General features: G+C 47.5%; 1 protein-coding gene across 1 annotated transcript; it reads right to left on the bottom strand.

Annotated features, from left to right (window-relative positions):
- Positions 1-1,631: 1,631 nt before the first annotated feature.
- Positions 1,632-2,855, bottom strand: LOC123446596 (trihelix transcription factor ASIL1-like). Its single transcript, XM_045123173.1, has 2 exons — positions 2,011-2,855; positions 1,632-1,911 (listed from the first exon to the last, which is right to left on the bottom strand). The coding sequence occupies exon 1, from the start codon at positions 2,771-2,773 to the stop codon at positions 2,018-2,020; it is 756 nt and encodes a 251-aa protein (XP_044979108.1). The 5' UTR covers positions 2,774-2,855; the 3' UTR covers positions 1,632-1,911; positions 2,011-2,017.
- Positions 2,856-15,666: the final 12,811 nt, after the last annotated feature.

Below are 15,666 nucleotides of genomic sequence, written 5' to 3' on the forward strand. Positions count from 1 at the left end.
ATTTGGATTGGGAGTGACTCACAAGTACATAACAAAATTGTGGTTGTGTTCCATGACAATCCATTAGGTGGTCATTAAGGGTTCCCTGTGACATACAGATGCATCAGGCAGTTATTCAGATGGAAAGGTATGAGAGGATTCATCAAAACTTATGTGCAACACTTCTTAACTTGCCAACAAGCAAAACCTGAACGAATACCATACCCAGGTCTGTTACAACCTTCGCCTATACCTAATCTTCCTTGGGAAATGGTCACTATGGATTTTGTAGAAGGACTGCCCATGTCTCGCGGATTCAACTATTTGTTTGTGGTTATTGACAAGCTGTCCAAGTATGGGCATTTCATTCCCCTCCACCATCCTTTTACGGCTGAAACTCTTATTGAAGCCTTCTTGAATTATGTCTACAAATTGCATGGTATGACGCAGTCTATTGTATCTGATCTAGACAATAATTTCACCAGCAAGTTTTGGTGTGAGCTTTTTCGGGAAACTGGTGTCCTCCTTCGCATGAGCTCTGCGAGACATCCTGAGTTAGATGGTCAGACTGAGCGCGTCAACCAATAGGTGGAATGTTTCCTTCGCTGTTTTGTCAGTGGACACCCATCTCATTGGGCAAAATGGATTCCACTGCGTGAGTTTTGGTATAATACCAATTGTCGTTCAGCTACTGGAAAAACTCCATTTGAAATAGTATATTGCCATGGTCCTCGTCACTTTGGATTTTCAGCTGATGACACTATTCAGTCGCCAAACTTGCAGTAGTGGCTAGCGGATTGAGCCGTGATCTTGGAATCAGTTAAGCAGCATTTGCTTCGTGCTCAGCAATGTAAGAAACACCAAGCTGACAAGCATCACACAGATCGATCGTTTGTTATTGGAGACCGTGTGTTCCTCAAACTTTAACCCTATCTTCAATCTTTAGTGGCACGCAGAGCCAATCATAAGCTGGCTTTCAAATTCTATGGGCCGTTTGAGATCGTGGAACGCGTGGGTGAAGTGGCTTATAAATTTCTTCTTCCATCCACAAGCAAAGTGCACCCAGTCTTCCATGTGTCGCTACTCAAGAAGGTGTTTTCTCCAGACTGACAGGACATGTCGTATCTTCCTACTCCTGAAGATCAGTTCCAAGTTCCAGAACAAGTACAACAACAACAACGGGTGGTCACACGTGGCTCGAATTCTCTGGTTCAAGTTCCAAGTTCCAGAACAAGTACAACAACAACGGGTGGTCACACGTGGCTCTAATTCTCTGGTTCAAGTGTTGATCAAGTGGAGTACTATACTGAAAGACATGGCTACCTGAGAGGATAAGGTCTCACTGCAACAAAAAAATTCTCGAACACCGGCTTGGGGCAAGCCGTTTCTAAGGGAGGAGGGCTGACAGTTTCTAAGGGAGGAGGGATTGTCAGCGGCCAAGTGGTAGAAGAGGCCGTGGAACGAGGAAGAGACCGGCCCAAGAGGGAGCCTCGCAAACCGGCTCGGCTTGGAGGATAGCGTGTTCTTCCTCCTATCCTCTCTCTCTCTCACTCGTGTTCCCCTCTTGTAGCTCGAGATGTGGCTTTAATGGATGAACTCAAATTCTAACCCTCATGGATTCAACTCGGGACACGACGGGGGTTCCTCAATCATCATATACAAACACTACAACCATCTTATACAAATACTGCAATCATCTTATACAGATTTAAAATGCACACATCGATATGTATGTAATCTGGGGGTGATTCTTGTTTGCTGGAATAATTAACTACTAGCTACGGTACATGGTAAGTGCGGAGTACGTAGTACAAGTACAAAGGCAGTAAATAAACTAAAACTAGGTGTAAAACAAGATACAATGAAGCACAGACACTACTCTGCTGGATCTTCAGCCTACACGCATCGGCCGGCCGATCAAATCCCCTGTGCCTACAAAATAGAAACAAAACGTAAGAATGAGAAAACAAACAAGTAGAGTGCTAGTACTATATTGTCGCAGATAGGATTGGGATTTTGTGTGTTCTTTACCAGGATGTTAGTTGTCGGGATTCTCGGCCTTGGCCTTCTTCTTGCGCTCCAGATTCACGTCCTCCGTCTCCATCTCCTCCTTCTTCACCTTGCGCATCTCCTTCTCGAACTTGAACCTCTCCCTCTCCACGCGCTCAAACACCTCCGCCAGCTTCGTCACCTCCGCCACCAGCTTCGTCACCCCCGCCGGCGAACCCCCAACCAACTCACACCCGCAGCCGACCACCTCTTCATCCTTGATGGTCGCCGGCGTCTTTTCCAGAGACGGGCCGCCTGACCGCTCATAGATGTCATGTAGGCTGAAATGGCGGGGCTGGCGCTTCGCCTGGACCTTGGTCTTGCCAGCCGACTCACCCACACATCCGCTCGCCTCCTCCACCTTTTTCTCCTTCTTGACAGACGGCCCCGGCGGCGTCTTGGCGTCGAAGCCCGGAGGCGGGCCGATGGGGTCGTCCAGGAAGGACCGGAGGCGGGCAAAGTGGCGCCAGCCCGACGTCAGACCCCCCTTGGCGACCTCCTCCTTGTAGTACTGGGCCGTGAGTATAGAGATGCGCCTCTTGCAAGCGGCCTCGTTGCGGTTGAGGTCGAGCCCGGCGGCAGCGTGGTGTGCGTTGACGGCGCTGCACACCATGCGCCAGTCCTCCATGCGGAGAGAGCTGCGGTTGCGGTGGATATACAGCGGGCCCCAAGCGTCCACGAGAACACACGTCTCGCCGTCGCTCCAGCGCCTGCTGGCGCCCGGGCCAGTTTTGCCGCCGGTCATGTCGGGACCAACGAACGGCCGGCCGGCGGACTGGGCAGCTTGGTGTGTTTAGGGAGGTTGGGTACTTGGGTTTCGGTGGTGATTGCGCTTGAGTAGAGAGATACTCGTTCGCCTTGTGGGAGTCGAGTGCCTTATAAAGCGGCTGCGTACTGAATTAAGAGCATCTCCGACAGACGCGCTTGGCGCCGCGCCTAAAAAACGAGTTAGCCTCGCGCTGGTCGCCTGGTTTTGCGCGTCGCGCAGCGCTGGCTCCAGCAGTAGCTATAAAATGCAACGCGCGCGTTCCGCTCCAGCAGCGCGCAAAAATGCAGCGCGCGCCGCTCCAGCAGCGCCCAAAATGCAATGTGAAACATTCATCAAAATGCAATAACATGCGAAATTTAACACAAACAAGTAGATGAATAAAAGTCATCTCCACAAGTTCATCCAACCAAGTTCAAAATGCAAACCAAGTTCAAAATACAAGTTCATCCAACAAAGTTAAAGACATATAACACATCAATCATCTTCCTCGTCGTCTTCCTCTTCTTCCGAAGACTGTTCTTCCGCCTTCGAAGATGAATCTTCCTCCCTAACCTCATCACGCACCGCATCACGTGTAGCTCCGACGGTCTTGGCAAGATCTTCAACGGCATTTTCATGGGTATGTGTGTGAGGCACATCGAAAGACATTCCACCCATGGCCGGAGGTGCACCCATGTCGCCCATGAGAGAAGCAAAACTCATGCCACCCATGCCTCCCGTAGCGTTGGAGGGTGCTCCAAAGCCACCCATGGCGCCGAAGCCACCGCCACCCATGTCGCCAAGGACACCGCCACACATGGCTCCCATGGCGCCGAGGCCCATGCCTCCCATGGCGCCGAGCCCACCGCCACCCATGCCGCCAAGGCCACCGCCACCCATTGTGCGGATCATGGCTCTTTTTTGAATCAACACTTCTTCACGGGCAAGGTTGACATATTCCTTTTGCGCATCATTGAACAAAGATGTGTCCAAGAAGAACAAGTGCTTTTCCCATTCCAACAACTTAGCTCGCTCCTCCATGCCCACCTTCCTCTCCTCCAATGCCACTTTCCTCTCCTCGGCGGCCACCCTCCTCTCCTCGGCCACCAACCTCCTCTCCTCGGCCGCGGCATCTTGGTTCCTTGCCATTTTCCTCACCTTGTTGGCTTCTTTTCTTGCTTTCACAATAGCTTCCATAGCATTTGTGAGCTCATCATCTCCTTTCCTCTTCTTCTTTTCGGTTTTGTCCTTCTTGCACCCATCCGGTCGTTTTGGTTTCGAGTATGAAACCGAGTTGGGTGTGGGGCTTCTCTTGCCGTCATCAGTTGATGCATAATCCTCCTCCTCATCATCATTCAACTCAATTGTGCGCTTGCGTTTGTTGCTCAAATGCAAATCATCCAAATCTTCACGCTTCTTCCATTTCTCATCATCCTTCAACACTTCGTAGCAATGAGGCAAGGTAAAGATTTTTCCTTTCTTGATCTTCCCCTTCTTGGTTGTCCTCGTCTCTTCTTTGAACAAGTTTTGGGCAATGTTGTACTACAAGAAAAACAAAACAAGTTAGCACTTCTCACACCAAAAACAAGTATGATGAACATGTATGAGATGCCACTTACTCTATCATCCTCATTTGTGCCACTTAGGTTAAGCTTGTCAACTACCTTTTGTGCGGCCGCCCACTTTTGACAATCCGAGTTGATTGTCGACCATCGGGACCGAAGTGATCTCTCGGAGAGGTCTATTCCACTCACGTTCTGAGCATCAAAGTGTTCTTTCATTCGCCCCCAATAAGCATCTCTACTTTGATCACCTCCAACGGATGGATCCCTCGACACTTGCAACCAAGTATTGCATAGTAACTTGTCATCGTTGGTGGTGTAATTGCCCGCTCTTCCTTTCGGCGCCTCGATAATGCCCTCACCCTCCTCGTCCACCTCAAACTCATGGTCGTCCAAATGGATGTCATTGGTTTGAGACCAATGCGAATTGTTGGACCCAACACCCATAGTTGACATGTATGCATCATCGTTGAGACTACAAAGTTTTGTGACAATGCAAATATAAGCTATCTATATCATGATGCATTGAAAAAAAACAAGAAAATAGAAGTTGGAATTCTTTTCACCTTGGGGGCATTTCATCGAACACGTGGTGCGCGTCCGTCGCCGGCTAAACAAGTGAGCTCGCCGGCGCTTCGGTAGACGCCGCGCCCGGCCGGCGCACTGCAACCTTCTTCTTCGGCTTCGAGCTGCCGGAGCCGTCCGTCGTCTTCTTCTTCGCGGATGTTTTTCCTTTATTCCTCTCCAACGGTGCGGCGGTGGCACGGGACAGCGCCGGCGCGACGCCACCCGTCGGCGTGGTCATCCACGGCGGCAAGAAGAGGCTGCGCGCGAGGCCGACGGTCGGCGGAGCTCCGGCGGCGGCGGCGGCGCCAGCGCCAACGGCGGCCGTGCTAGGGTTTTCGGCGGAGGCGGCGGCGGCTGCGGCGGCGGCGGGGGGGGGGGGGGTCGCGGCTGTACAGCGGGGTCAGCGGGGCGCCGGTGTGCGCGTCCATGGTGGCAGGGGCGCAAGCGCCGGCGCGCGCGGGAGAAAGGAGGAAGAAAGGGAGAGTTCGCGCCCGCGCTCGAGTCTGTCGCGCGCCGAAGTGAGCGCCCGAAATACGCAGCGCGGGATGGGGCTATGACTAGCGCGCCCAAATCGTTTTAGCGCGCACGCGGTTTTAGCGCGCCCGCTGGATCTGTCCGCCGCGTTGCGCGCGCGCTATATTAGCCTTTTTTGCCGCGCGACGCTAGTATAGTGCGGCTGTTGGAGGTGCTCTAATGAACAAACTACGGCCAACTCAACTGCTACGTGTGAATAGTAGCACTTGTTTTACGAGAGAAGATTCTACTACGGTACATAAAGGCAGTTGGCTTTGCGACGTGTGAGTAGTACTGTAGTAGCGCTTGTTTTACTGAACGTGTGGTGAAACACATATCTCAACCTACAATGGGATGGAGTAGACTACTGAACCAGATGTGACCACTCAACAATACTGTGCAGAAGATTTATGAGAGAAGATTCTACTACATAAAAGACATTTGGCTTTGCCACATGTCAGTACTGTTAGATAGATAGTTGTTTAAACCAATGTAATCTCAACTATATCTCTTCTTCTCTCTTCCGTCTCAATCCTTGACTCTGTAACCAACGCTTCCTTACATGGTATACAGAGCCATTATTTTTCCATCTATCTAGACAGAAGCACCTTCCCCGATCGCCACAACAGATCGATCGACATGTCTTCCACCTCGGCCACCGTCTCCCTCAATCTAGGAGCTCCACCAGCCGAGAACTTAACCAAGGGGAACTATCTCCTGTACGTGGAAGGCCCAGGTGATGCCTGGCCTGCGAGGAGCGCAGGTCACCAGCCTCCTGGATGGATCCGATGCCGCGCCCCCAAAGATGGTGGAGCAGCAGCAATCGGACAAGACAACAGCCATGGTGTCCAACCTGTTGTATGCATCATGGTTGTCAAAGGATCAACAAGTCATCAACCATCTCCTCAACTCTCTTTCAAAAGAGATCCTCGCTCAAGTTGTGAATAAGGAGAACACGTTTGATTTATGGACTGCAATAACCACTATGTTTACCTCGCAGTCTCAATCTCGAACTACAAATTTGAGAATTGCCATCACCACCACAAAGAAGGGCTTCATGTCCAGTAGCTCTTACATCGCCCGGATGAAAAATCTAGGGGATGAATTGGCTGCAACAGGGCGGCCGGTCTCTGATCCAGAGATGGTGGACTGTGTCCTTGGTGGTCTCGATCGGGGCTATGATGCCGTTGTAGCTGCTATCGATGTTGTCAGGGCCTCCTTCACCGTTGATGAACTTTTCGCAAAGATCACCGCCTTTGATCAGCGGGTGGAGATGCTAGGCGATGGACCTGATACTAGCTACAACTCCTCCGCGAACATGGCGTACAGGGGGTGTGGTCAGTCTCGAGGCAGAGGGCGGGCACGCGGCACCAGAGGTCATGGGCGTGGGAGACGCTCTCCTTCTGCCATTGCTCCAAGCAATGGCGGCACACAGACCCGAGGAGGACGTCCACGACAGCAACAACAGCGCCCACCACACCGAGACTATCCCGAGTGCCAAATCTGCCTCAAGCATCATTGAGGTGGCGCCCGTGATTGTTGGGGTCGCTACAAAGAAGATACATATGGGGAAAAGGAGGCCAATGTTGCCATTGATTCGTACGGCATCGACAAGAAATAGTATGCACATACAGGTGCTACACATCTGAAAGGACGTGGATGTCGCCTAGAGGGGGGTGAATAGGCGCTTTAAAATATTTACGGTTTAGACTTGAACAAATGCGGAATAAAACTAACATTCAATTTGTCAAGCACAAAACCTAAAACAACTAGGCTCACCTATGTGCACCAACAACTTATGCTAAGCAAGATAAACAACTAAGTGATAGCAGGATATATTACAAGAAACAATATGGCTATCACAAAGTAAAGTGCATAAGTAAAGGGTTCGGGTAAGAGATAACCGAGGCATGCGGAGACGACGACGTATCCCAAAGTTCACACCCTTGCAGATGCTAATCTTTGTTTGGAGAGGTGTGGAGGCACAATACTCCTTAAGATGCCACTAAGGCCACCATAATCTCCTCACGCCCTCGCACAATGCAAGATGTCGTGATTCCACTAAGGGACCCTTGAGGGCGGTCACCGAACCCGTACAAACAAGGTTGGGGCAATCTCCACAACTTAATTGGAGGCTCCCAACAACACCACGACGCTTCACCACAATGGCATATGGCTTCGAGGTGACCAAAAATGCTCGGGGCAATCTCCACAACTTAATTGGAGACCCAGATGCTTGCACGGAGGTTTAGACCACAATGATAGAGCTCCGGGACACCACCAAGCTTCTAGGGGTACCAAGTACCCAAGGGTAATAAGCTTCTCAACTTCTCACTTCCACAAATCACCGTGGAGAACTCAAACCGATGCAATTAATGCAATTGCAAGAACACACGAAGTGGTCAAGTCCCTCACACTCAAATCCCTCCACAACAACAAAAGCAATGGAGAAATATGAGAGGAAGAACAAGGAGCTCACAAAGAACTCCAAGATCAAGATCCAAGGGATTCCCCTCACATAGAGGAGGAAGTGATTGGTGGAGATGTGGATCTAGATCTCCTCTCTCTCTTTTCCCTCAAGAACTAGCAAGAATCATTGGAGGGATTGAGAGTTAGCAAGCACTAAGAAGGTCAACAATGGGGGAAGAACACGAGCTAAATGGATAGATAAGGTCCAATGGGGAAGAAGACCTCCTTTATATAGTGGGGGAAAGAATCCAACCGTTACCCCCACTCACAGCCCGACCGGAGCGGTACTACCGCTGCTAGGAGCGGTACTACCGCTCCGAGAACGTCCAGGGAGCGGTAGTAAAAAATAAATACCGCTCCACGGGTGGTACTACCACTCGCACCAGGAGCGGTACAATCGATGGATACTGAAACTGCCATAACTTTCGCATACGAACTCCGAATGGAGCAAACTCAAGCTCGTTAAATCCACGGCGACAAGAGCTATCAAACAACGACATAAAATCCTAAGAACATGCAATTATGAGAATACCAATGATGTAGAGATGTGAGACCTCTATGAATGAAGAACCGACAAAAACTTCCAAAATCGAAAACATCATAGAAGATGCATATAGAGATGCATATAGACTCCATTTTCGATGAACTCGAGCTTGTCATGAAGATGACCATAAGCTCTAAAACTCAGAAGAAGAAACACCAAACAAGAACCAAGATATGATGCAATGATGCAAATAGTTTGAGCTCTCAACGAACGATACGATCAAGCTACTCACTTGAGAGCCCCCCTTGACAGTACGGCAAACTATCCTACAATAAAAAAAACCTATCAAGGGCAAACCTATAGCTTGCACCTAGTCCTCTTGAGCTAGATGATGATGATCTTGGCTTCCTCAAGATGGACCACCTTTCTTGATTGCTCCCCCATACTCACTAGGGGTGAGCCACTCTTCAGCACATTCTTCACAAGTTCATTGCCAGCACAATGGACGGCAAGCTTCAAGCATGATATCTTCGTGATGCTCCACTTGAACTTGAACACCTAAATCTTGATGATGATCACCAATTGATGTCATCCTTAATAGGTTGAATGAGATCTTTCTCTTGACGCAAACCCATGGAAACGCACCTAACCCCACATAGAACTCTCTCGAAGACATGGGTTAGTACACAAAAGCGTTATGGACAATGCTTACCACACCATGGGATCACTTGATCCTTATCTGTACATCTTGTATGCTTTGTATGTTGATCATCTTGATTTACTCTCTGCTTAGTCTTCATCAACCTTGTGTCTTTATGACCAATCTTTGGATAATACTTTGAATACCACCTTGGTCATCATATAAACTCCTTGAAACCAACAGATGGACTTCAAGAAGTGTCTATGGACAAATCCTTCGAATATAACTTAAGGCAATCATTAGTCCATAGGGATTGTCATCAATTACCAAAAGGACATATGGAGAAATATGCTCTAACAATCTCCCCCATTTTGGTAATTGATGACAATCAGTACAAGGGAGTTTATATAAGGAATTAAGCATAACCAAGTGCACATACACAAAGCAATAATGCATGCGTACAAGATGTAAATGCTTAAGCAATAAAAGCAAAACCCTCTAAGCATCACCAAACTATACTCTCTAAACTTCTCCCCCATTGGCATCGATTGCCAAAATGGACAAAAAGTTTAGAAAGCCAATATAGTAGGTGGTCCTCCAAAGAGTGTGTACTTGTCAACAATAGTGCAAATAAATACACAAATACAATGATAAACGTTGGAGAAAACGAACTATATCAAGGACCCAAAGATTGCAAGAAGGATCGTATGTCACAAAGACATACAAAAGAGAGAAGCAAGCAATCTAAAGATACCAATTGGAACAAGCAGTCATATGGTCCTACGAACCACATAAAAAAGATATTATGATAAGGCAAAGGAGTGTTTTATCAAAACTAGAGAAGCTCCCCATGATTTGTGCGCTAATAAAAAAATTTTGTATTTGATACAAGTGCACAAAATAGGATCGTTGCTCCCCCAAAATTAATAAAAAACACAACAAGTGCAAGGAAATAGATGAGACAATAAGCATATCACTTGCACAAACCATATGGTTGAGCAACATGTAAAAGAGGCAATATAACAATAGGCTCAACCAAATTGATGTGTCTGAGTCATGGCGAGGCACTTGAGAAGACTAAGATAAGGATGAGCATTACTCATCAACATAGTCTTTAAGTAATGAGAAAAAAAGTGCAAGACATATCCTTCCCACACACACACTACTAGTAAATGGGTTCACAAGCTTACTAATAAACAAATTGAGAACCACACTTGTGACAATCCATGGTGAAGAAAGGAAACAATAGCCTTGTCAAGAGAAGGGATACCAACCAAAATGTCAAAACCCTCGTCAAGACAAGCATGAGGAAAAATAATCTTCACCACCAAAGAGTGCATCAAGATGCAAGGATAAAAGATCCGCACTCAAGGCAAATCCTTTCACGAAGACACCAAAAACTGAAAAGGAAATGCAACGGTGGACGTGAAAGTAAAGAGGATATCAACTAGAGATGTAACTTCTCTCATGTGTAAAAGATTCTAGATAGAAGACAATCATGATGATATATATATCCACAAAGAAGGATGTACACACGAAATGGTTACAAGAAGGAACAAAGAAGATATCCAAAAGGAAGTCCTAAATATACCAATACGATCTTTGCTTGAAAGCATAGCACATGGCCTAATATTTTCTTATTGTACAATATGAACTTCCAACTTATGAACATCAAACACATCCCAACTAGCAATAAGACATCATCGTTCGGATGCTTTGAGGAAGGAAACAAGTACCACAAGAACGAATCAAGAAATTCATGCCATGAAGCAACCTACGAAAGGTTGAATGCAAGAAATGTATGCATAAAGTAGATACTTGTTACCGAGATAGAATTGGATTTATGTAGTAGATAATGGTTCATCGATCATCCTGGCTTGGCTCCAATAAGTCCATGGTGTCAACACCTTCCTTGTAGGTGAGTCGAGCATCCAATGCATCTCCAATTGTTTCTAGAACAACAACACAAACGAAATGGTGTCCAAACTCATTGGGACCAAAGAATTAGAAAACCATCAATACATAGGACAAACTCCACATAAATATGTGCCTATTGATATGGAATTGATTTTCATGCACACTTTAGTCAATTTATGACAAGGTGGAGTTTCCCCTATATATCGGGTCAAGGAAAGAAAGCATGCAAAAAAGAAACTATATATATATAGTAAATATGCATGCTCAAGGCATTCAAAAATCAAATCAACATATAGTTGATAAGACACCAAAAAGACAAGGTATCAAGTGAAAATAAAATACCAAACGAAAAATTATCACTTGAAGGATACCAATTAAAAGATACATCTAGGAATGATATCCATTGACACATGCCAGACAAAAGGAAACAAGATACCAATTGAAGGAAAACAAACACGAGGTATCTAGTTTCCAAAAGAGAGCTAGGTTCCAAACAAACCAAACCCTTCACAAATTTTCATGATGGCACAAACCATCATAAAGAGCAAGAATTGCCTCCCATCAATACACACTTGATGGGGATCAATATATTTTATGATAGATGTATAAAGAGCGTGTTCCAAAGAAAATAGGATAGCTCCCCCAAGGGATGTGCATTATATAGAATTTCCATTTGAATACAAAATGCACAAGATGGTATCATCACTTTATCTATATCTGTAGAAACACAAGACATGTTCAAACCAATCCACAAGAGGCAAGGAAGACAAACGATACATAAAATCCAATGTAAAGATAATTAGCAATTTCTACCACATGAAGGGAATACCAATTGTCAAAGGACAAGAAGTATTTGGAAACAATTCCCATTGGTAGATTGCAAAAATATCCAACATCATCTTTACTCCTAAAACGCAAGCAAATGACACTTGTAGAGCTAACATGCCACCTATGAACAAGATAATTTACAATATCAACACTAAGTGGCAATACCTCAAATATACACATTTTCTAGGCTTGTCATATGCACATAGCATATTACTCCCCCATAATGTGATAACCCAACATTTATTAGCAAGTGGCAAATGAAAACCAACAAGAGATAATTAATGGATCATTTAGAATTTGAATTTCTCATGAGTAGGACATACCACATAGAGACTAGATAAACTTGCAATAGCAATACTAAGTGGTATTACTCATGTATACACATTTATAGGATCATGAGGTGCGTAGAGCACATCACTCCCCCATAATGGGATAATCCATTAATCCCTCAAAAGAGTTAACAAAGATACAAAGAGGATGTAAAAAAGGCTCAACACAAGACTCGCATATACATGATTTGAAAACCAATATACACATACTTGATTACTCAAGATAAGAAAGTTTGAAGCACAACATATACAAACACATGCACGGTACAAAATCAGAGCATGCAAAGGGGCAAGTAACTAACAATGTAAACAGTTTAAGTACGTTACCGTAAGGAGGCACATTGGATATAAGATATAAACTCGATAATACAAATGACTTGGCTTGGGATAATATGAATGATGAAGACCCCTTAATTCTTCATTATGTATCCAAGTCTCCAATGTCCTCCAATATCACCTATTGATCAAGTTTGAGCTTGTTGGTCCCCAACCATGTTGGGTCCTAAGATGTTAGTCATAATAGGCTTGGCTAACCAAATGGTTCTTTTCTTGACACCACTTTGAGTACCAACAAACTTGGCAAACACATTGCCAACCTTATCCTTACCAAGAGAATAGATATAATCAATAATGATTGGGTTGGATAAATTACCTCTCGTGCAAGAAGAAGCGAAGTGACCCTTCTCACGACATAAGTAGAAACATCTACCCTTTACTTCCTTCCCAATTGATTTCTCAAGTTGAGGAGTGTTGGCTTGAGTCTTATTGGGGAGAGGCCTTTATTCAACTTGTGGTTGAGTATGTGTTTGAACTTGTGGCTGCTTCCCTTGTTGCTTGTGACTTTGGGGCTTCTTCTTTAATGGGCAAGATCTAATATGGTGCCCTCCAAATTTGCACTTGAAGCAAACAATCTTGGCCGAATTCTTGACTTGTTCTTGGCCCTTCTTCTTGAAGATTTTGGACTTCTTCTTCTTGTTGGAGTTGAATCCAGGTCCATCTTTGTCATTTGGGGATTTTTGCCAAACAAGACATTGCTGAGTGTGGACATTCCTTGATGACTCTTTTCCAAGTCTTTTTTCAAAGAATTGACTTGGGCCTTAAGCTATTTGATTTCCTCTTAGTATCAACACAAGTACTAGAGGAAGTATAAGCTGTTGGAAATATGCCCTAGAGGCAATGATAAAATAGTTATTATTATATGACGGGGGTATAGCCCTAGGGTAGGGTCATAGGTCTGACCAATACGTCCTACCCAATGGCACCTCATTATTAGTTTAAGGACTACAAGGGAAATTCCTACTGGATCGTGACAACATCTAATCCACTCGGTACGGATCCACTCAGACAAGTACATTCCATCCACTTGGATGACAGTCAACCACTCGGCCGTATGACTCACTCGGTCATGCAAATACCAACAGTCGGCAAGACATTTGTAGTGGGCTGACATTATGGCATCAATGCCCCATCTTGTAACATAAGAGGTGAGGAGGTGGCGCACTCTATATAAGCCACCCCCTCCACATAGCTAAGGACATCTTCTTCTTCTCCTCCTTCGGGCTCATTCTTTCCCTGGAGCTATGGCTCTCTCTCTACACCATGTAACTCATGTCCATGACAGATAAAACAAAGCCTCTCCGGAGCACGAGACGTAGGGTTGTTATCTCCACTGTGAGAGGCCCGAACTCGCTAAAACCACCGTTCACCCATGTGCATCTTGATAGATCATGCTCCGTTATCCTAACCCCTTTCTATTGTCGGAATCGCTACCACGACATTTGGCGCCCACCGTGGGGCGTGGCGTCTATCGAGCCATGATGCATATGGTTATTTTTCAGCCACGGGCGGCAGATCGATTCCCGCTGGTGCCCTCTATTCAGTTTCATCTTCATGATTTAACACCTTTGTTTTGTACTATTCATCTCCAAGACAAACGAAGCATCAGGGAAACAAACATCCATTCATTCACGTAGCGTCAGCCCTCATCGACACCGGGAGTCGAGACCCATCGAAGCGCCTTCCGCCACCTAGCCTAGCACACCACCACCATCACATGGCGCACTGGGCCATTGCCATCCACGACGGCGCGGGCGTGGGCCCGAACCTGCCGGAGCACAGGCAGGAGGAGGCCAAGCGGGTGCTTGCCCGCTGCCTGCAGGTCGGCGTCGACCTGCTGCGCGCCAGCGCCACCGCGCTCGACGTGGTGGAGGCCATGGTGCGGGAGCTGGAGACGGACCCCTGCTTCAACTCGGGCCGCGGCTCCGCGCTCACCCGTGCCGGCACCGTCGAGATGGAGGCCAGCATCATGGACGGCCGCGGCCGCCGCTGCGGCGCCGTCTCCGGCATCTCCACCGTACGCAACCCCGTCTCCCTCGCCCGCCGCGTCATGTACAAGTCCCCGCACTCCTACCTCGCCTTCCACGGCGCCGAGGATTTCGCGCGCCAGCAGGTAGCCACCTCCTCGAGCCATAACTGCCTGCAGGAAATAAGGAAATCGGAGGACGGCTCCCACCAGTGGGAAACTCCGCTGCCACCGCTCTGTCGAGGTATAATCGCCTCATTAAGTGCCATCAATTAAACATTTTTCGCATCAGTTAACTGTGCATGCATGCATGCATAACCGCCCGTCATCATGGGTATGCCTTAATTATCCGTCATCATGCATAACCAGGTTATGTGTGGTCCGTAATCCCAAAAATAGAATCGAACAGAAACAAAAATATTTGTAGCTATGCTTGCTACTAACTTACATGACACCGCTTTGTCGAGATGAATTTTGCATACAGATGACCAACATACAGTGACTCGGTCGTCCTACATGTTGTCGCTCGGTCGGACACGTCGTCATCACTCGGCCGCTCTGCGCATCGTCGCTCAGTCGGACACGCGTCGTCAGCACTTGACCGCCCCGTGCGCCGTCACTCAGTCGGACGCGTGGTCATCACTCGGCGGCCCTACATATCATCACTCGGACGGACGCGTCGTCATCACTCGGGCGCTCTACGCACCGTCGCTCAGTCGAACACGCATCGTCCGCACTCGGCCGCCCCACGCGTCGTCACTCAGTCGGACGCGTCGTCATCACTCGGCCGCCCTGCATGCTGTCACTCAGTCGGACGCGTCGTCAGCGCTCGGCCGCCCTGCGCGCCGTCCCTCACTCGGATCCGTCGTCAGCACTCGGTAGCTTCGCGCATCGTCAATCAGCAAGACAAGCCATCCTCACTCGGCTGGAGACTCCTTCGTCACTCGACAGCTCCGCGTGTCGCCACTCGATTGGACGCTCCTTCGTCACTCGGCAGCTTCGCGTGTCGTCACTCGGCTGGAGGCTCCTTCGTCACCTGGTTGCTCTGCGCCTCGTCACTCGGCCGCCCCGCGTGTTGCCACTCAGCTAGACGCGTCTTCATCGCTTGACCGCCCAACACGTCGCCACTCAGCCGGATGTGTCTACTTCGCTCAACCGCCCCGTGCGTCGTCAGGCAGCTAAGTAATTTTTTCACATACTGCATTCTATTAAATAATCGTTTCTACATTACCGAGTGTCGAGGAAGTCGCACATGACGTTCACTCGGAGGCCACGCCAC

The sequence above is a fragment of the Hordeum vulgare genome, chromosome 4H, assembly GCF_904849725.1.
Source record: "Hordeum vulgare subsp. vulgare chromosome 4H, MorexV3_pseudomolecules_assembly, whole genome shotgun sequence".
Taxonomy (NCBI): Eukaryota; Viridiplantae; Streptophyta; class Magnoliopsida; order Poales; family Poaceae; genus Hordeum; species Hordeum vulgare.